The 21,029-nt window shown below is 39.7% G+C and overlaps 4 protein-coding genes and 1 long non-coding RNA gene across 11 annotated transcripts in view; 2 read left to right on the plus strand and 3 right to left on the minus strand.

The window, feature by feature from the left end:
• Positions 1-388: 388 nt before the first annotated feature.
• smim12 (small integral membrane protein 12) lies at positions 389-9,721 on the minus strand. Of its 4 annotated transcripts, none has more exons than XR_007487947.1 (5): positions 9,118-9,721; positions 8,773-8,919; positions 7,989-8,317; positions 7,246-7,338; positions 389-1,731 (listed from the first exon to the last, which is right to left on the minus strand). XR_007487947.1 is itself a non-coding variant. In XM_068648901.1 (4 exons), the coding sequence occupies exon 3, from the start codon at positions 8,288-8,290 to the stop codon at positions 8,015-8,017; it is 276 nt and encodes a 91-aa protein (XP_068505002.1). In that variant the 5' UTR covers positions 8,291-8,292; positions 8,773-8,919; positions 9,118-9,721; the 3' UTR covers positions 6,972-7,338; positions 7,989-8,014. The 4 variants fall into 4 exon arrangements, 2 of the variants coding, with proteins under 2 accessions (XP_068505002.1, XP_049607588.1); XR_007487949.2 differs by lacking the exon at positions 389-1,731 and adding an exon at positions 2,566-4,637; XM_068648901.1 differs by lacking the exon at positions 389-1,731 and having other exon boundaries at positions 6,972-7,338; positions 7,989-8,292.
• On the plus strand, positions 3,664-6,422 carry gja4 (gap junction protein alpha 4). Its single transcript, XM_049751536.2, has one exon. The coding sequence runs from the start codon at positions 3,664-3,666 to the stop codon at positions 4,696-4,698; it is 1,035 nt and encodes a 344-aa protein (XP_049607493.1). The 3' UTR covers positions 4,699-6,422.
• A 162-nt stretch (positions 9,722-9,883) lies between the features above and the next one.
• Positions 9,884-12,082, minus strand: pef1 (penta-EF-hand domain containing 1). The gene is made up of 5 exons (XM_049751575.2): positions 11,979-12,082; positions 11,355-11,577; positions 10,992-11,147; positions 10,780-10,923; positions 9,884-10,706 (listed from the first exon to the last, which is right to left on the minus strand). Exons 1-5 carry the CDS (start codon positions 11,997-11,999, stop codon positions 10,477-10,479), a joined length of 774 nt encoding a protein of 257 aa, XP_049607532.1. The 5' UTR covers positions 12,000-12,082; the 3' UTR covers positions 9,884-10,476.
• Positions 12,083-12,418: 336 nt separating this feature from the next.
• Positions 12,419-15,030, minus strand: gjb9b (gap junction protein beta 9b). Of its 4 annotated transcripts, XM_049751565.2 has the most exons (4): positions 14,943-15,002; positions 14,202-14,254; positions 13,679-14,115; positions 12,419-13,604 (listed from the first exon to the last, which is right to left on the minus strand). In XM_049751565.2, the coding sequence occupies exons 3-4, from the start codon at positions 14,066-14,068 to the stop codon at positions 13,137-13,139; spliced, it is 858 nt and encodes a 285-aa protein (XP_049607522.1). In that variant the 5' UTR covers positions 14,069-14,115; positions 14,202-14,254; positions 14,943-15,002; the 3' UTR covers positions 12,419-13,136. The 4 variants fall into 4 exon arrangements, with proteins under 4 accessions (XP_049607522.1, XP_049607520.1, XP_049607521.1 ...); XM_049751563.2 differs by lacking the exon at positions 14,202-14,254 and having other exon boundaries at positions 14,943-15,030; XM_049751564.1 differs by lacking the exon at positions 14,943-15,002 and having other exon boundaries at positions 14,202-14,936.
• Positions 15,031-19,813: 4,783 nt separating this feature from the next.
• LOC125987328 (uncharacterized) overlaps positions 19,814-21,029 on the plus strand; it is a 54,911-nt gene continuing 53,695 nt past the window's right edge. The window contains exon 1 of the long non-coding RNA XR_007487983.1: positions 19,814-19,889. This is a non-coding gene — a long non-coding RNA (uncharacterized lncRNA). The remainder of the gene's footprint in view (positions 19,890-21,029) is intronic.

Below are 21,029 nucleotides of genomic sequence, written 5' to 3' on the forward strand. Positions count from 1 at the left end.
TGGTTATGCAAATTAGGTGATGTTCTGTGATTGGTCAAACTGAATTTCATAAGAGTTAGGAGGCGGGCAAAGTGGCACTTAGGTTTTTGAAGGTAGTTTTCAGTCTTGAGGTGAGTGTTGGCCTTGTGTCACTGCCATGGACACAAGTCTTTGACTGTTACCCTGCATCTCACATGACTCCAAGTGACTGCAACTCACTTGCTGTCACTGAGTCATGTGAGATCGAGAGTAACAGTCAGACTTGTGTCCATTGCAGTGAAAAAAACAACTCTCACCTCAAGACTGAAAACTGCCTTCAAAAACCTAAGTGCCACTGCAGCGACCCACCAAGCATGAAAGACTTCAAATGAGTGAAGCAGATTTGCTCTTAAAAACACAAAGACTTCCATTCCAGTTGATTAATTTATTGGACAGAAAAGTAGTTTGAAAACATTTGAGAAGTCAATGTTTGTGTGGGACTAATTTAGTTGCACACAAACATTGACAACAGGCCTTGCATGGAAGCAGCTTAAGTGTTTGATGAGCTCAGGTATGATGTTACTTACTTCTAATGCCACCAGGGGAAGGTGAGCACATCCAAACAGCTCATCTCTCTCACTGGGCCAACATCAGACATCACATCTCTCATGGGACAAAAACTAAGTGCCAGGTATTGCACAACATCTACATCACTTTTTGGTTGTGTTTTTCAATGACAATGATGCAAACCAAGTTAGTTAAACATTAATCAAATGTATATTTCTGACTAATTTGATTTTGATAACTTGACCAAAACTCATAATACACATGCATTTGTGTGAGTCATCTGTTTCTTTGTAATTATATTTGGCCCACAAATACAAATTGCGCATCACCTTTGTGTCAATACTACAAGTGCAAATTGTCTTCATTTTATTTTTAAAGATAGAAATATTGCCAGTTTTTTTTATTACCCTTTATCTTTTTTTATTTTGTTTTTACCGTTTTTGCTAGTCTCTGATGTCAAAGCTACTTGGTCATCAGTTTGCCTATACTGAATATAATATGAGACGTTCATACATTTACTGACCAAAATGAGTTTGACAATACGAATCTAAACTAGAGGATGTGCGCCCTCTTCTGGAGTTATTTTACACTGCACCCATCCTGCTTTTTATTTATTATCTTTTTTTAGGTGGAGTATGTCTTTTGACAACAACTTTTTAGATAATCAAACCTCACGACTAACTTCATGAGCACATAAATTACCTGACAACAGTAAAATAACTGATTCAAGTCACATTTAGAAAATAATATTGTGTCTCATTAGACTGGGCTGGTGTTCCTGATGAACCTCTCATGGCATCGAAGGCATAATGTTACATAGAAGAAAGAAAATGATGGAAAAGCAGCATGTCCTACCTTCAAAGTTAGCGGCGAGTTGTGCAGGTAGACGAAGTGGAGGTTCAATTTTTGGAGTTTGCGTGGAAAACATGCAAAACAACATGCAAGTCAAACGCTTTCCTTGATTAACGTTTGATCGACAGGTGGAGTGCAACTTGTGGGCGTGCTCAAGTCACCTTTGTTGATATTGTTCTGGATTTTTTTTTTAGCGAGCAACGAACAAACTCGAAGTGCTCATGTTATGATAATGCACCTGCATAGTTACATAAAAATGGTCAAACAGAGCTTGAAAATGTTTGCAATACTCACCAAAAACACAGCTAGGTCACCGGAAGAGTTGCTCCAGAAAGCCAACAGCATTAGGACCTTCTGAAATGGCATCGACAAAGAGACAGGCTTACTTGGCTTTTTTTTTTTTTAAATAATTAAAATTTGCAATCGAAACTCATATTAGTTGTCTACTTACTTTTTTTTAGAGAAAATACAAATGTGAAAACAAGTGAGAAAATAATGGCTTTTAAACTTAATGTTCATTGATCCAAACCATCCAATGCGCATTGGATAAAATGTAATGTTTGTTTAGGTGATTGTCTCCACCTTGTGGCGTAAAGGAAAAATACACCCAACTGTTCAAATCATTTTGTTAACTTCTACTGAGGGCAAACAATTGTGTCGCTGGATGGATGATTTCTGAATTTGACATAGAAATAATTAATTTTACACTAAATTTAATTATGCCGAGGACAAAAAGGGATTTTTTTTTCTTGATGGACCCAATTAAAGTCTCAAATTTGGAGCGTCAATGACGGGCATATACGTTTGCTCCATCCCATTTCCTGGACAAAGTTCCTGAGGGAGGGCCAAAGTGAACTCGGAAGCATGGGAAAGTTCCCCGCACTATTTTTTCCGATGACACGGAATCTTTTTAAAGAAAGCAAATACGATTCAGAGGAGCATTCAGAGAGGGACCAGGAGACTGAGACGTTCCGCGAGAGAGAAAGGTAAAACTTGTTTGGGATGGATTTGATCTGGATAAAAGTCTTTTGTTGAGATTAATAAATAATACTATAGTCAGACTTAATCGGCTTCCCTGTAACAATTAAATATTAAATTATTTTAAACATGTTTAGTGTTAATATTCCCTTTTAATTTGTATTGCTTGTAACACAGAGATATGTTGGCTTGCTTTCTTTTTACAGTAACAAAGTTTATTTATGGTACTCCTCACTTTAATTTACATTTTTATTTATTCAGTTTTATATATTTATACATATATAATTTTAGTTAATGTTTATATTATGTATATTCTGAACGTGATTACAATAATAATGTGTATTGATTACATGTTGGATTTATTCTGCCCCCATTGATGTTTCATCTTTCTTTTCTGTTAGTTCAAGGGCTGAACTAACAGAAAAACATCAAGTAGTCTAAATAAGTCAAGGGTCACAGCAGTACCCCCCCCCCCCCCCTTTACAGGATGTTTACTCAGATGTTTGTGTACGTGTGTTGGTGTATGCATGTAGCTTCCCGACAATGTCCCGAGTCATTAACATTAAATAGAGATGCAATTATAGCAATCATTTTGTACCCAATTGAAGGTTCACAATGAATAAGTAATTTGACAGATAGATAAATTGATACTGTATTGAGCCCGGGGGGAAATTGGGGGTTCATATCACAGAGTGGGTATATAAAACACATACTGATGACATGAGCACAACTTAATAGGCTTCTAAAAAAGGCCGGCGCCACAAAGAACAGTGTGAAAGATAAACGCAATCAAAGCAAAGCAACAAAGCCAATACCAAAGAAAAGAAAATCATGGGAAATGTCAACAAAGCCCATTCTAACAAGACTGAGCTCATGGAAGAAGCAAGAGCCAGACTTGCTCCTTAGTCAAAATGCCATTTCCAAGACTTTAATAAACCGACATAATTGCACTTATGCATTAGCCGTGTGCTCGTTAAAACGCCCGGCGTGAAAATCAAATAGCAGTTAGGTGTTAAGTAGTGTTGTTTTGTCAAGCGCAGATGTAAAGGTGGTAGTTATCGACTCTTCTAATGACTGGAGGAAAAACTTGTAACTATTGTATCCAATTTGAACACAAAGAGCGGACTATTATTAAACGAATAAATAAATTTACTGCTTTAAAAGGGGCTTTTGTTTCGGGTTGACCTGGTTCATTTTATTTGAGCTCTCTTAGAACATTAGGAACAATTCAAAATGGCAGTCTTTGTTAGTACAAAAGCTATTTCTCATGTTTTGCCTTCCTGTTCCTTGTCCTCAGAGGAGCAGAGGATGTCCAGAGCTGACTGGACCTTTCTGGAGCACCTGCTGGAAGAGGCCCAGGAGTATTCAACGGGCATCGGCCGCGTCTGGCTCACTGTTCTCTTCCTGTTTCGTATGCTGGTGCTGGGTACGGCGGTGGAGTCGGCCTGGGACGACGAGCAAAAGGACTTTATTTGTAACACGTTACAGCCGGGCTGTACCGAAGTCTGCTACGACAGAGCCTTCCCCATCTCCCACTTTCGCTATTTTGTCCTCCAAGTCATCTTCGTTTCTACACCGACCATCTTCTACTTTGGATACGTGGCCATACGGAAGGAAGAAGACAGCAAAGAGGATGGCAAGCAGGTGGAAGAAGGTCAGACAAAGGGCATGGCGGAAAGGGATGCCAAAAATATGCCGGAGGATAAAGAAAGGCTCAGCAAGGGGAGCGTCGCCAAGAGGAGCCCACCTGACGCTCCGAAGCTGAAAGGCAGGCTGTTATGCGCGTACGCGTTAAGCATCTTTCTAAAAGTTCTCCTCGAGGTGGGCTTCATCCTGGGGCTGTGGTTCCTTTACAACGGCTTCCAAATTGAATCCAAGTTCGAGTGCGTCGGCTTCCCCTGCCCTCACACGGTGGACTGCTTCGTCTCCCGCCCCACGGAGAAGACAATCTTCACTATCTACACTCAGGCCATCGCCGCCATCTCCCTACTGCTCAACCTCGTCGAGCTCCATCACCTGCTTCAGCTTGCAATTTCACATCGGCTGAAGAAGCGTTACCGCTCTCAGGCGCCAGTGTACCGACTGCGGCCTGAGCGGACAGCGCAGGCCTCGCCGGATGCTCCGGCGCCCCGAGAGGAGTTGTACGACGGGGGCCTACCGCTGCCAAACAAGGCTATGGCCATTTCGGTGGACTGCGGACCCGCCGAGGCGGGAAACGACGTCCTCCCGAGCTATACCAACTGCATGGAGGCTTTGCATACATCACGTCCACCCAGGAACCACTACACACAAAAGACAAAGAACAACCTCAGGGGTGTCTCAAAACAGAAGCACTATGTCTGACTGAGACTCAATGAAAGCTGTTTTGTTATTTTTCGAAAATGTTTGTTTGCACATGACACTGGAGTAAAAGAGGTGGCCAATAGGAGCCGGAATCAAAAACAAGAGCGGAATTGTGAGCAAAGCGCCCAAGAGGCAGTGATGCATTTCAAACATTGAAATTCTACTAATTTGTAGAACGCGCTTCAAGGCGAGCACAAATTTTACGGTCACGAGATGTTTTCTTATATTATCTTGAATATGTTTGTGGGGAAAAAAATACTGTGTTGAGGGCACCGGATGCTATGTTAGTAGTTAAAAGAGCAGTAAAGTGGGATAAATATAAATATATTCCCTTGAGGTCCACTCCGTCATCCTTGGAGCTCCTCTCGGGCCGCATAATGGAATGTTCTGGTCTCGGTGCTTCTCCCAAGGGAATAATGGCCGGCTGTGCGGATACATGCTTGTATGCACGTACTGTATTTTTCCTTGGATGGGGGTGGGATAAGGATATCCCAGAGGGTCCCCAAAACAAGAAAAAAAAAAAGACAAATCCTAAGATATCTTCAAAAAACGCTGCAAATAAAATATATATTTATAGAAAATGTTTTGTTTATTTATTGTACTGAGGAGTTAGAATAAATTGTCACAAATGAATGTTGACTCGATTACCTCCTTGCCATCTTCAACTACAAAAGGAGAAAATGCCTTTAAGGTTTGCGCTCAACTGAGTGGCATTGAAGTATGTTTATTTTTTATGGCTTCATTTCACTGCAGTTGAATGTAAACATGCTATACAATTACACAATGATAGGAAGACAGTCTTCAAAAAGGAATCTTTGTTTTGTCAAAGATCAATTGGCAGATATTGTTCTGCAAAACAATCCAAAGTTGCCCCTTTCCAAGTCTAGTCACAAAAACTTGGCGGGCATCCCTGCACAGTCGATTATCCAAGTCCAGGTGGGCGTGTGCGCAGCCATCTGCATGGGCGCAACCTTTTTATTGTTCATGAGAGTCTTATCACCAAGCAAAAGGTGGGCGATGGGGACGGGGGGCACTCAACAGATTGCGGGGGTCAACCTGTGTAGTCATTCAGTCTGCCAAGCAAAGCGTTAGTTTTTCCTGGCAAATGTGATGACGACGAAGCGCCGTCATTCTTTGTCATTACCGGCAATTTCCCCATCATCAGTGCCGGGTGAAATCAGAATGCGTCACACAAATAACTAATGTGAACTAGATTAGGGGTGACACTCAGGGTTATAATAGTTTGGGAGTTTCATTTTCATTTCAAATAACTAAAGTGAAATAGATTAGGGGTGACGCTCAGGGTTATAATAGTTTGGGAGTTTCATTTTCATTTTTAAAATTCTAATTTTGAGGAAAATGCGTCTTTTTAGAAGCTTTTATAACTTCTAGTATTACTTTTATTGTTTTTTAAAAATAAATATGCATTATTTGTTGAGAGCAGAATTTTAATGTTATTTTTAAAATATATTTCTAGACCTTTATGTACAGAAATTGGTTTTTCAATGGATGTCTGTCAAACCCGTGTGGCTTTGGATTGTAGTGTTACTAAACGTAAAATATAGTTTGCTATTTTTATTTATTTTTTTAAATCAAACACTCTTGTTTTCATTTTGGTTTGTTGCCAGTAATGCTGTTTTCTTTTCTTTCAATTTTAGTTTGCTAAGATTGTCACTGTGTGGGAAGATGTTAGTGACCTCCCACATAAAGCCTTTTGGGATGGACTAACATTGTGACTGTGTTTCCTGAGATTGTTGGTCATTGCGGATGCATTTCCTCACTCTGCTGATAAGCCACAAGTTGTAGTCCGGGATCCATGTAACGCCTGATCATTTTAATGAAGGCACATCAACGAGGAATGAACAAACTGAGCACAAATAGCAACTCGCACACAAAGGTTATATAAGAACCTAGCGGGGGAGAACGGCATTGGGGTGACTGAGTTCAAATTGTGTGATTTGCAAGTAATTATGTGGTTGTTGTTCTTTAGGGTTCTTTTGTTTCCTGGACTTTCATACTGGCACACGACTCTGTAATCATAACAACGTACAGTCCTGGCAGTCCTGAATTTAGATTAAAAAAAAGGTCCAATCATTAAATTTAGATTCTGAACAGGAAGTGGGTCTGAATCTGTTTCCTCTTCCAGCATTGTTTCTCCCAGAGGAACATTCACGCTGACAATGCGGGCAGCAGTTGGCATTGTTAGTTGCTGCCCATCAAAAGCCAAGTGAACTGTGCACTAACTCAACATCAACAACACACATGAGAGTACATGAACTTTTACTTCTCTATTTGTAATGCAAAAAAGGAAACTTTGACAAAAAATATCCTATAATGCATTGCATTACCGCTTTACATAGTGCCCCTTGTGGTTAGACTTATATTGCAGGCTCCATTGATATTAAATGTGACAAGACTAGTAAATTGGAGTGACAACAACGTCACGCTGTTTTTGAGCAATGTTAGAATACCCGACAAAGGCAAAAACATGATGTGGATGAATGACTTGTTCTTTACCAAGTGTTTATCTCCATTTTATGTGTGTACCTGTCTTCCTGGATAGGTGAAAGTCTATGTGTTTATGAGAAGGATGCCATTCCAGTAAGCAGGCACCACCTATTGTCCGCTCAGGATGTTGGACTGAAAAACAAAACAAAACAGAGCATCCAGCATCACTCATTATCCACCATCATCCAGCAGGAACAATGGACCCCCCTCCACCCGCGCCCTTTTCTTTCCCAGGAGCCTCGATGTTACGTTCCCACAGTGCTGTCCAGTTTGGAGGAGTTGCTCCATTGTTACCTGTCCTCTAATTGTTCCCAAAAGGACGTAGACATACACACTCCCTCTTCCTCTCCATGCGAGTCTAGCCCCAGAATGATTAACTCCCAAGAAGTCAGAGTTCAACAATTCAAACTTTATTCATCCACCTTTCACATGACCCACAGCAGGAAAGGCTCGCTGTGCAGAGATGATAACTTTGAATAACATCCCATATTGATGGATGGTTGATTCCCTGTACCATCAAAAAGTTCACGACCCCTCTCCCCTTTATAAATTATTCTTTGGTGACACAATTAGAGGGAGATGGGGAAAAAATACTGTACACAAGTAGTACAGTGTGACAAAAGTATTTGAACGCATGGCAGTTGCAGATTCTTCCTTTCGACAAGATTTCAGGACAGGTCTGTTACCTAACGTCTGATACGAGTGAGGACATTGTTCTCCAAAGCACATGATTGCATGCATAGAGGCTTATAAGATGGAGGAGAAGTCATTGTGATAAATACCGTAATGTCTGTATTTGATGAAGGTGTTAGCTCTTTTCTGGCCGGTTCCTGTTTAGAGCTGCTTTAGGCGTGAACTCCAGTTTGTCTTTCAGGCTGAGCACCTGTGTGCTGTCCATTCCGTCTTGTTCTAGCAGTTTCCTCTCCTCCCTCAGTTCGAGAATGCTCTTCTCTTCTTCGTGAGGTTTGGGCGTCCCCCTGATGAACCACTCCAGGTGGTATCCCACCGCTCCCACCACAACGGCCACGGGGAAGGTGAGGTACACAGAGTAGGTTCGCATGGCTGTCCAAACTAGAGGCCACATGACTGCAAGATTTTTGAGATCTAAATACTTTGGAATAATAAAAAGCTGAATTATTTCTTGCATAATTCAAACTGATATCGTGGCAGTAGGAATGACATAACATAAAAAATACAATATGATTGTAATAATAGCTTGGGTAATTGTTTTCTTAAATTAGACCGCTGTACTGTATTGGACTAAATTACTTGAGAGGTGGCTCTCCCTTGTGTTCCCCCCCAAAATTGCTCTTCACGTTCATTTCTTTTCATGACGAGTTTTTAATTGGGGTTGCATAGACAACCAACAAGAAAAAAAAAGTCCCATTATTGAGTACATACGTATTGTTGTATAATTCTGTGCTTACATTTCCTCATTGTCACGTCATAGTGATGTAAGCTTGCAACATAAACATTACACCAGCATACAAACGTCACTCTTACTATTATTTGTACTTTTTATTATTACTGTAGCTGTTTTATTTAAGAATTTGTCATTTGACTCACCTTTAACGCTTCGTTATTGCCGCAGTCGGTAAACGTAACTTCCGGGGGAGTGTTTACATTTCCTGAGCGTCATTGTGATTGGTTGAAAACTCTTGTTCGTTTAAAGCAAGCGGTTGGAGCACTCTTTGTGCTTGTCTTTTGCACCATCTAGTGGTCAAAATAATACACAGCCAAGGTAAGAGCACATTAAAAAGTGAGCCAAAACAATGCAAATAAGCATTAAACGGCAATGAGAGGACTAAAGCAATACAACACAAAATGATGTTGAATCTAAGTTTTCTATTATGAACGTTGATATATTTATTTATTCAAGTATGTTCAATGTAGGATTGTTTTTCATTTTACCTGACGCGCGGATACCCGGACCCTTTATAGGGACGGACTGCACACTCCGAGGAGGTTACTACAAAAACAAGTTGTTGTCTGGTGAGTTTTATGCAACGATGGTCTTGATTGACTTAAAACAAATGCTTGGTCACCCGCAAACAATGTGGAAAGGCATCTGGTAAGATAATGATCATTAACATCTCGAGATCACACTGTTAGACGCAACTACCTCAAGTCACTGCTTGCGCTTATGGCGCCATGGCAGTTTGTGAACATGATGTAGGTGTGAATATCCATTTAATTCATAAAGCTGTAGTCTGATCGTTTTAAACTCCAAATCTAAATTAGTAATTTATAGCTGCGCTAATATGCGCTGCTGATTATTTATTGGGCAATCTGCAATGTATAATTTATTATATTATGTAGCTGTATTGATATAATGGTTTGGTGTTGGCAGTTTTCACATGTATTTTGGATAATGATTTAGTTGAATGAATTTATTCATATCGTGTACATTGCTAAATTAAACTAGTTAGATTCTGGAAATGCTTCACTGTATAATAGTGTTTTTTTACTTGTTTTTTTTTTTTTACCTGGTGGCATCAAAGACAAAACCCAATAAACAAAAGTTACAAAAAGTTACGGTGTCATTTGAGTAAAAGACTGCTGCACGACTAAAGAATTGCCGGTGCATCCCCTTCAAGTGTGGGGTGCAGTGAAGATAAGGAAAATTCCATGACAATACAATATTTAAAAAAAAAAAAAAAAGCAATGGAAGCATCAATATTTGGCAACAAAATCAAAATATTTTGGCATTTAATAACAGTATAAACCTCAATGGAATGTAAAAAATGTGCAAATGGAATAAACTTGTTTTGTTTCAATCTACATATTTTTTTTTTTACAATTGTAGCTAACTAGTGGTATCAAGGTGCAAACATATGCGTGGGTTCTGAGGGCACCCTAAAGCCTACAATCACAAAATATTCTAATGGTAGTTAACATGTCTTTTGGATCCATGTAAATAACTTAACTATCCATATAAACCTTTTTACTAATCTAAAATACTGCATAGTTTAGTCGATAGCATGTGCGGGAAGGATAGTTAGCATTTATCAAATATATGCGACTTTGAGGGTTAATAAACGTCTTGATATATGATGTTAAAACAAAACGGTACCACACTTAGTAAACAGATAGGCATCTGTGGTGATGATGCAATCAATTCCTGTCATCTATTAAATCCATTATTTGTTTTTTGAAAGTTGTTACTGAACATCCCGCTATCCTCTCTAGGTTAGCTTTCATATTGTTATAGCAAAAAGTCGCCAGATATATGATATGTCAAATACAAACCGCCATCTGGTGGTATTCCATTCACATGAGCCTGGTGATGGCCCCCGAGAGGAAGTCCTCATAGTTGAGTCGGATGTTGCCCGTCATGGTGGTGTCTTTCTCCCTGAAGACCTGCGTCATGCTCTGCAGTTGGGTACACACGTGGATGAAGCGATCCAACTGCATGCCAGGGCGTGCGGGATGCGCGCTGAAGCGCCGCACCAACGACTCGGAAAACTGTGGGCTCAGGTTGTAGCCCATCTGTGACAGGGCTAAGGGGGTAGAAGAGGGATGAGATACATTTATTGGGGCGATGGACCTGCTTAGAGGTCTCAAGAGGGTTACCTTGGTGGAGCTCTGTACCACTGATGGATCCTGAGCGGTCCCTGTCATATTGCTGAAAGAGCGCTCTCCACTTTTGCATGAAGTCCCACAGCGCCGAGAAGCCGAAAAGGTCCATCCGACTTGACTTTGTCTTGTCAAACATGTCTAACAGGCAATTCAAGTATATTTTAAATAAAGGTATATTTTCATGTGTGTGTGTGTGGAGGTCTCACTGATCATCATGAGGCAAGTCTCATCATTAAAACTGGACCAGTTGGAGTTGACAAGCGCCTGTTTCAGCTCCTTCAGGTTGATGAAGCCGCTGTGGTCCGTGTCGACGCTTTGGAACCACTGGTACGCTTCTGGATTGACACCGGGGGGAATGTTCCCTAAAGACAGAATAAGGGCCAAGAGAAATGTGTGAGGAACAGGAAGGAGGTGTGGCACTTCAAGTTGGACCCTTATGTCTTTAATCATAGGCTTCAGCAGTCTCATCCTTCTGGGGGCTACAAAGTGAACCTGCCTGTGTGGCATTCATTTCACATCCATCATTTTACTGCAGGCCATGTGAAGAGAGAACAAAGGAGGAGCAGTACCTGAAGGAGGAGGATTGCGATAAGGACCTCCATGAGGTTGCCCCCCGTAGCCCGCAGCCCCCGGCCCGGTTCCGTAGTGCCCCCCTTGTCCTGGGCCATAGTAGCCTCCTGGTGGACCACCGTATGGAGCTGAGGGTGCAGATCCATATGGAGCGCCAGTTCCACTGTAGGGGGCATTTGGGGCTGGGTGTCCTACCCCTGGGTATCTTACTCCTGGGTATCCCTAAAAGAGTCCATTACATAATTCATGGGAATCATTTATAGAAATTAGATGAATGAAACGTATCCACTACGAAACTAATGCAGCAGTTACATATCGTGCAGTCTGTACATACATAATAGACAACAAGCTCAATATAATTTCACATTTATTCTACTTTTACGGTCAATAAAACGTGGCTTCTGGGCGCAAGTTTTCGTAGTTCATAGTTTGTCTGACGTATCAACAATTTTAACTCGTAGGTTATCTACGTAGCTTTAACATGCTAACAACTACGTTAAACATTTCATTGAAACAAATTAATACAAATACAACAAAAACGTTAAACCGTGGAGGTAAAAACGTGCTCGGGGAGACAAATTTAGTTTCACAAACACCACAATAAGAATAAAAATATATAATACCGCTCCGTTGTAGTAACTCATATTTTATTTTCAACTTCCTTTAAGCAAGAGGCGGAACCTACTCGCTTCAAGAGCTGCTGATTGGTTTATTTCACCGTTCATCGTTTTCGATTCTGATTGGACAATCATATTAAGCTCGTCATGATGATGTCATTCTAACTGATTTCTTTTGTGACGTTTCTTTTGGGATTTTATTATTATTATTTATTATTATCTGAATAATTTAGAAAAGAAAAGACAATTTTTAAAAGTTCACAGTAAATGTATCCAGTACAGCATAGAAAGAGCTAAGATGTATATTACATAATAATTAAATACCAAGAATTCCCACATTTTTTTAATCAAAGTAATTTTCATCAAGATTTCAGGCCTTTGCATTTTCTTTTTACATAATAACAGATACTTAAATGAACCCTTGGAAAACAAATTTGACTCAGTGGAACAGATTGGTAGTTTATTCCATTGGTTAGTTTTATCAAGAAAATTTTATGTGAATTGCCTTTTCCCACCCAAATTAAAGAAAAACTAACCGAAAAATGTTATGTATAGTGCCTTTAACATTAACTTTACATTCATTTTCTTAGTAACTTGCATACACAGATGCAAAACCAAATTCTGGATTAGAAGAGTGAAAGTCCATTAAACTATTATAACAAAAAGGGGAAGATATGGATAGATGAATATATGTTTTTAACAGAAACAATACTCACAAACATATTGCAATGTCTACAGAGACTTTTACTTCAGGGAGATTGTCAAGAAGTTTCCTTGAGCGTCATACATTTCTAACTGAGACAGCGTTAAAGTGCTTTGGGTGCTTTGAAGGTGGGACGGTGCCACAAGTGAAAGCCCATTTACCCATTAGGGCTGTTTACTGCATTATCAAAGATGGTCAACACAAAGGAGGCGAGTCCTAGTACCCCGAATAAAAAATGTCCAGCTTGGTTTTGGAATACAATTTGTGGATTTCTATTCAAACCTGGTGCAGGGCAGTCCGTTGGGTTTAACATGATGTGATGGGAGTGGGGGTCCTTCAAGTGCATGCACAGACGATGCCTTTGGTAAAAAGTAATTTCCGTTCATTTACAAGTCATCTGTGAATCGATGAGTATCTTTGGAACAGCTGCCGTCAATAGAGTCTGAGGGATTCTTAGCTCCTTATATAAGCCCGATGTTGCCGTTCTCGCTCGTCGGATCATTTTTAGTTTTTTTGTCTTCATTCTCAGGTGTCAGGTTATTGAGGTTGTGGATAGAGACGGTGGGATCCATTCGAAAGGAAGTTCTGGACCTCATCTCAGACCTGGGCGCAGAGAGCTGTGTCAATTCATGAGTGTTGGCGAAGTCTCTTCTCAACATCATCCTCTTCTTCCGATTGTGTTTCAGGATGCGCTTGCTGATGAAGTACACCATCTCGCTGATGCACATTAAAATGCAAACAGCAGACGAGACCACCATGAAGAGGGTGAAGATTTTTTTCTCAGTAGGCCGGGAAATGTAGCAGTCCACCGTGTTGGGGCAGGGCTCTAGAGAACACTTGGAGACCCGGGGCATGTCGAAGCCGTCGTAGATGTAATGGAGGATGTACAGGAAGCCGGCATCAAAGGTCGCCTTAAAAATCAGGCTGACCTAATTTGAAATAAGAACAAATCTGCTTTATAACTAAAATCAGGACTTAAGCATTAAAAGCGTCCCGTCCTTACCAAGTAGGTCCACCACAGACCTCCACGTTTCTTCCCAGGGTTGGCATATCGATGAGCTCCCTTATGCGAGGCGCTATACTCCAGGTCTTTCTTTTCACGATATTTGACGTGACACGTCACCAACAATGAGGGACACGTTACAAAGATGAGCTGCAGGGCCCACAAACGGATGTGAGAAATTGGGAAGACGGCGTCGTAGCAAACGTTGGTGCAACCGGGCTGGGCCGTATTGCAAACGAAGTCCTTGCTCTCATCCCCCCACACTCGCTGAGCCGCCACTACGAACACCAACACCCGGAAAACAAAGACCATGGAGAGCCAGACGCGGCCGAAGGCTGTGGAGTATTTGTTGACCCCGCTCAGAAGGCTCTCCAACGCGGACCAGTTCATGGCCGCTACCTCAACAAGTCAAGTGATGACGTTCTCGTGGGATGAACCTGAGTGCCGAAAACGAAAGTAGGGTAAGTAAATCGTTCTCCACCCTTTTTAAAATAAAGAATTGTTTTTAATTCGGATTACTCACCTGATTCAGTCGAGTCACATTTCAATGTTGATGTCGAAGGAGTAAATCGTGAGCTAAACAAATTTTGTTATATTGAACTGCGCCGGATTTGCATTTAATTTAAATTTCCTTTTCTGCTTCCGTGTAATATATTCAACTTCGAAAATTGCTTTGGCTGAATTAGTAAATTAGTAGAATTAAAAGTAAAAATAGTGATAGGGTGATATTTTTTAAAAATGATGTTTGAGTATATGCTGCTGATTTGGGGGCTTTTGATCCTGTGAGACTTTTGATTTTTTAATACATAAACAAATTCATTCTGCAGCACAAACACCTGAGCAGGGACATTTAAATTTTTAAAACTACTATTACATAAAATGACGCCGCATTGATTGCTCAGTGACCTGCCATACAGGTCGGGCAAGTTTTTTTTTCTTTCGATTCATCACAAAGGCAGTATCTATCTGTAACTCAACACACAAGGATAGCAAGGTGCGGTCTGCATAATAACAATGAAATGTACAGAATTTCCACTTTATTATTTAAATATATATATATATATATTTATATTCACTAGAATTCTCCCCATTATTATGTTTAATGAAGAGAGAACAAAATAGAGCATTATTTGAATATTAAACTTTATACGTTCATAACAGTTTATTCTAAATATGGCTTGAAGTATTTTAACGGATTAAACACACAATAGAGAGACATTGTAAATTTTTGGTAGCATTACGATAGTGTCGATAGACAACTTACCTTTGTTGAAGGAGAAGCGTTGCAAATGGAATGTCCTTGACAATGACAACATAAGAAACTTGACTCAAGCTTCCTGATGATGACATGGGTGGAGCTTAAACCTCTAAATCAACTTTTTCTTTAGTCGTATGTATTTGTATATACAGTATAATTAGTACGTGAGATTAACATAGATAAGTTGAAAGCGTAAACAAAAAATGTAGTTTATTTTTTGGATGTTTTTTTTATTAAAGCATATTTTTGGTGACAAACTAGGAAGAACAAAAACAGCATTGCCTTTCACTTTTACTTCGTACTTGTAACACACTTGGTTTCATAATAATAAAAAAAGTATTTTTGTGTTTTTGACACAAAGCATTGTTCAATCACAAATAATGGGACTATTGAATCGTATGAAATTTAGGCCCAGCAACAAAATGCCACACAATCATGAGACTTAACAGAGGAAATAATTAGAGCAATTATTTTGTCCTAACTTCCTGCGTTTGACAACATTACACCATTTTTATTTCTGTAGTAAAGCTTTTTACACATCCATTTTATTTAGTACAATACCGCTGGAAAAGAAATGTGAAGAAATAAAAATACATTTGACTGTAAATGCCACTGCGGAAAGTACACAACACAGTTTCTTATCGTAAACTAAGGTTGTTCAGTTTAGCCCTGGGAAGTAATAACATCTTAACTCAAAGGTATACGACTTTTATCACGTATAATAAAATTAGGAGTTGAACTTAAACTGAAATTTGGTAAAACTTTAAAGAGAACACTATTAGTTTGTTCATAATTCTTTTTTTGCATGCAGAGACGGAAGGTAAATAGAAGCATGCAAATTGCATGTAAACTGAGTCAATGTCATTTGTGCCAACCTTCCTTGCATTGTTTTGTTTTAGTTTCTTTGCGGTGTCAGTTGAACTGCAGACACACCCTTTGGAAAAGTTCCACAAAAAAAAAAAAGGGAATGACATCAAATATTTTAAAGAACATGCAAGTAAATAGGAGATAAACTCATAAAATAGAACATTATTGTATGATAAAACCGAAACGGCAACGAGGGTTTCGTTTGAGATGGTTAAAATGGCAACAAATTCTAGATGAATTATTAGTGAAGTCGCAAAGCAAGATTGGCCACATTATTGTGTAATCGCTGCATTTTTTTTTTTTATATGGAAATATTCATCTGCAGAAAGTTATTCCAGTCTATTGCCTCTAAGGGCCGCTAATGTTCCATTCTTGGCTATTATACTGTCGACCGCAAGAAAGAAAAGATATGTCCAGACTCTAAAAATAAATAAATAAGTAAATAAAGGATGTTCTGCATAAGCAGCTGGATCATCTGTAATATGAAAACCCGCACTTGCTAGCTCTTTGAATATATTCACAAGATCTATTTGCACCCATCTGTATATTTGAGACTTTACATTTTGGTTAACAATGGACTCAGTCATGACTTCAAAGAAAGAATAGTTACATTTTCTCTTTTGAAAATATGCTTATAAATAAATCTTAAAAAGAACACCCTTCATCAAAATAGCTTGTAAGGTTTCCTGGCCTAATATTAAGAATGAGGCATCATAGCATTTGTCTGTAGTGAGAATTAAAAGCAGTAAAGAACTTTTCCTTGCAACAAGTATAATATATTTTATATATAAAAAAAATATGATGCAAAGTTTAGCAGAGAGCATTGACTGTTTTTTTAAAGTTAAAATAGTGCGCCGCAAGATTACGTCACCATACCTCATTAATATTCATGAGGCTATGTGACTGCTGCGTGTTTTGCTGACGCTAACCCCATGGAAATATAAATGTGATATAAACCTATTTCTGTCCTTGTTTACAAATTCACCTGTACATATAGATGTAGAAGAAAATATGAATCGAAGAGATGCTGGAGAAAGAAACAGGAAAAAGAGCCGAGATATTTTAACATTATTCTTTGTTATTCAGAAAAGAAAAAAAAAGTTAGAATGAACTAAGGTTATCCTCTAAATAGGTTTAATGGGACTTTAATTGGAGCTATGTGATGGATAATGCTTTAGTGGCTTGTTACTCAGCAAGGGAGGACATTTTTATGAATAATTACTTTGCTATTTGGAACATGTTCCATTCAGCCATGCCAAGTTTAAACCTCACCGGACTCCTGTTTTGTGTTCACAATATTTGCTTTTTTTTTTTCTTTCATGTAAGCCACATGAAAACAAATTTACAGCCTCTACGGTTTTGCTTTGTGTGTCCATAGAAAAGCTCATAAATGCTTGAAGCTTGAAATATTCACCTATTTGAATATGTGGCTTATCAACAAACTTTTTTTTTTGGGCTGTTAACGTGACATAAATGGATTTTGACAAATAATGTCAGCTTTTCGACAGCAGTTATAAATGCCCGGCCTCCCGCTGCGCTCCTCGATCTTAACGCAGATGTAATTTGACAAAAGGGAAAAATTGCATCTTTAATTTTAGTTTATTTTGGTTGGTTGCAAACTGTTTTTTTCTTCACTAAGCCTTTGCAAAAATTCCCAACCTATAAAACTCAGTTGCCTGCTTCCTTGTATCTTTTTAGTCCCCCATTTTGCAGTCATCTTTTATAACCCAGCTGTGATTGTGTTTGCCTCAAAATGACTCAGCAAGTCACCATATGTGCACTAAAGTGTCAGTAAAAGAATATTGCTGGAGCGAATAACGAGAGATTGAAGCTTTCACGCAACTCGAAATCACTGAGAAAACGACTTTAGATCCTAAACATGGTGGACTGTCTTCTTACATTCAAGATCCCGTTTAGGTTTTTCTCTTAACAAGGTAGTTTTAATTATTTTGCTAGTTTCAGTTCACTGTACTCTTCCGGAACAGCGAGATGTTTGTCTAATTCTATAGTTAATGACCGAGAGAGCTCCTATCTTCGCCTAGCATCAGATTTATTGCACAAACTAGAGGCCCTTTATCAAGTATATCAGCAAAGTTCATATCGATCGTCTGCGCCGGGCGGGTTGAGGTCGCTGAACACGTCTGTAGATGATACTTAAATATGAGCTAGGGCGAATGTGAAACAAGTGCGGTAATAATAAATAGTACTGTTTTCTGTGCTTGGGAGAATAGTTGTGATTTTTTTTTTCCCAGAAATTCTGACATTTTATCAGTTGTTGGTGTTGTGGTTGTAGACGTTTGTAATATTCGCTAAAAAACAACAACAATGTCTTGCAGCACCTAGTTGTTTTGTTGGTACCTAATGGCCAGTGAATAGTGTGAGTTTTTTTTTTTTTTTTTTTTCCCCAGCCTTTTATCTCAAAGCAGCTTCTGGCTACTTTAGGAACAAAATGTGAGATGAAAATCATTCGTGACAGAATGTTGCATGTTGAAAGAAAGAGCTCAAAGCTACAGTGAGAAGCCCGGACATGGATAGTATAATATATTCAAAATGGGCTGTCGCTTTTATTGCATGTTTCTACCATCAAATTACGTACTCAGTATCAAACCCGCAGCCTTTGGGTTGAGAGACCCTCCATGCCACCCACCCATTATTCTAAAGTGGATTCAAATGCAGCTAAATTGCGCCATCAGCACCATGGACAGCGTTGTGCTCTATCTCACATTGGTTTCTGCCACGCCTGGCAGTGAGCCGCACCTCGGACAGTTCAGTTTCTCTGCTCCTGCCCCTCCCATCCTGTTATGCTGTAATTAACGCCGATTGCTCGGTTCATCACCACACCTACTCTAGGCTCGTTAAGTCTCTTACTTAAACCGTGCAAACCCGTCACTTCTGTTTGGTTCGTCTAGCTTATCTGTTACCTGTTCTGACTCCACCCACTCTTGAACCCTGTCCCTGACCACGTCTCAGCTCTACGAGCTAAAATAAAGCAAGCTAAGCAGAGGTGCCCACCTACCAGGATGGTCTTATGCATTTTTAAGTCCAAGCCATTCTCCAAATAGTCTGTCGTAAATGGGGGGATCCTTTAACCTTGCGCTTTATTGTCTTGGGGCTGGAAAATAGGTTTTATTCTAGGGTGAAGATGAGATAAGACTCTGTCAGGGATACCGGGCGGCCCCGCTGCAGGCTCATTGCAGCCCAGACGACGGACATTACATCTCCCACTCCCTTTTCGATAGACCCCCCCTCCACCATTGTCACTTTCATTACATTTGACACTTTTGTGCTTTGACTTTCACGTTCTTTAACTTTTTCCAAGCGCTTTCGACGTCACTCATCTTCATTATCTTGTCGTTTAACCATTTCTGCTTTCATTGTGATCATTTATCACTCTGCCACATACTTTTTTACGACCTCGGGGGCGTGTGGCTCTTTTGCTCTTTCTTCGCTGCGGTCCTCCTCGCGTTATTTTTGCTTGTGTTGCACGCGTGCCCTACACAACTAATGTTTTGTAGTTCCATTAGTGTCACATCTGGTGCGTCTTGGACATAATTTGCTTACCTTGGCTAACTGCGTGTGCAGCTGTTAGCCACGGCTGACACTTGAGCTGTAAGTGCTCCAATTCGGCTAAGGTTGTCTTGCTATAAATTGCCCCAGGCTGAGGATGGAGGACACCTTGGCGATAGTGTGATGCTTCCCGGAGTGCCTGGGAATTAAGTATATGTGCCACATTGGAGAAGCTGCTGTTGAAAGGAATTTTCTTAGGTGATAGAAATTCTTGTTGCCAAGTCAGCCCTGAGACCAAGCTAAATATTTTTCTTTCTGGCATTTTAGACTTTTGCTTAACATTACATATTGGTAAAGCCAAGAATCATTTTTCTTGGTAGCACACATTTTATTTTATATCTTCAAAAGGACAGTATTTTGTGACATTTACAATTAGAGTCACACAATTAAAAAAAAAAAAATCTCACAGCGACAATGTAATCTTCAGCTTTTTTTTTTTCTCTTCTACTTCGACAGGCACAATCTTCTCTGAATCTCGAGCCGCTTGAGCACGACGTGAACCCAAGTGTGGAGATTTCTGTAAGTAATTAATGCCTTCAGCATATTTAGCAGGCATTTATGTCACATCCCCAGTGAAAGTATGCAAAGGTTACAGATCCTCCAGACAATTAAATACAACAAAACTCATAAATGGAAGTTTGCATGTGAATGTTTTGTGGCATCACTATGGACTTTGACTGCATTAAAGATGAATAGCTAGCATAGCTGTTTTATTTCTAACCACCATCATGGGCCAAATTAACAACAAAGTAGCTAAATTTTTGTTTGGAACATTCTATAAAAAAGTCAAACCAGTCCACCCAAAAATAATTATGTTCAACTTTTGAGTTTCCAATCTGTTTTTTGTGTATATGAGGTTTTTGTTGTCTCCAATTTCTGTTGGCTTGGCGTAGCTGAGTTGGATTGTAAATATGTCAACTCACCCCCTCATAGCAAACATTAGCAGAATGCCAAGCCTGTTTGTGAAGAGGAGATGATGCTAATCAAATGGATAAAGCTTGTGTCGGGTGGCCAGTTTGATCCGAGTCGAGCCAAGATATAGCAAGGCTGGTTAATATTTGACATTGGCTATTCAATGTAATCTCCTCTCAGAGATGAGTTGAAAACATCACATGACACATGCACAAATATTTTTTTTAAAGCTTCTTGACCAAAAAATAAATATCTCTATGTCCGTGTCTTCAGATGCACATCTCGTCTAGATTTACTGTCATGCTCTACACGGTCCAAACACGCAAAAGCACTTGACATTATTACAAGTGGATGAGTCCGGGAGACGTCAGGTTGGATGTTGACGTTCGCTGTGATTGCCATGTCTGTTTGAATGATCCTTCAAACACAAAACCCCACCTGAGCTCTGGTTTATTATAAAACAAGGGTGGGGGCATGTCTATGGATAATGCATATTATTTGTTTTTAAATCCTCTTGACTTTTAAAAGAAAAAAAAATCTAATTTTCCACTGTAATATATTTGTACCTATAGTTTCATGGATGCTGCTTAATGTTTGTGACTAATTTATCGTGTGCCTTGGAATGACAGCCCTTCTCACCGTCTGTCTCTGTTGCCATGATACTTCACAGATGTGATCCCTTGATTCCTCATTTTCCACCATACTGCATGTCAAACTGAGCGGCGGTGTCAGCGTGACGACTACCGC

Source organism: Syngnathus scovelli, chromosome 19 (assembly GCF_024217435.2).
Source record: "Syngnathus scovelli strain Florida chromosome 19, RoL_Ssco_1.2, whole genome shotgun sequence".
Classification (NCBI taxonomy): Eukaryota; Metazoa; Chordata; class Actinopteri; order Syngnathiformes; family Syngnathidae; genus Syngnathus; species Syngnathus scovelli.

Excerpts from the sequence above, each read along its gene's own strand:
- gja4 (XM_049751536.2), top strand. The coding sequence starts at position 3,664 with ATGTCCAGAGCTGACTGGACCTTTCTGGAGCACCTGCTGGAAGAGGCC.
- smim12 (XM_068648901.1), bottom strand. The coding sequence starts at position 8,290 with ATGTGGCCTCTAGTTTGGACAGCCATGCGAACCTACTCTGTGTACCTC.
- pef1 (XM_049751575.2), bottom strand. The coding sequence starts at position 11,999 with ATGAGTTACTACAACGGAGCG. Across the intron at positions 10,924-10,991 it reads GACTTGCCTCATGATGATCA|ACATGTTTGACAAGACAAAG; the intron begins GTGAGACCTCCA and ends ATTGCCTGTTAG. Across the intron at positions 10,707-10,779 it reads TGGTACAGAGCTCCACCAAG|CCCTGTCACAGATGGGCTAC; the intron begins GTAACCCTCTTG and ends CTACCCCCTTAG.
- gjb9b (XM_049751563.2), bottom strand. The coding sequence starts at position 14,068 with ATGAACTGGTCCGCGTTGGAGAGCCTTCTGAGCGGGGTCAACAAATAC. Across the intron at positions 13,605-13,678 it reads GTCTGTGGTGGACCTACTTG|GTCAGCCTGATTTTTAAGGC; the intron begins GTAAGGACGGGA and ends ATTTCAAATTAG.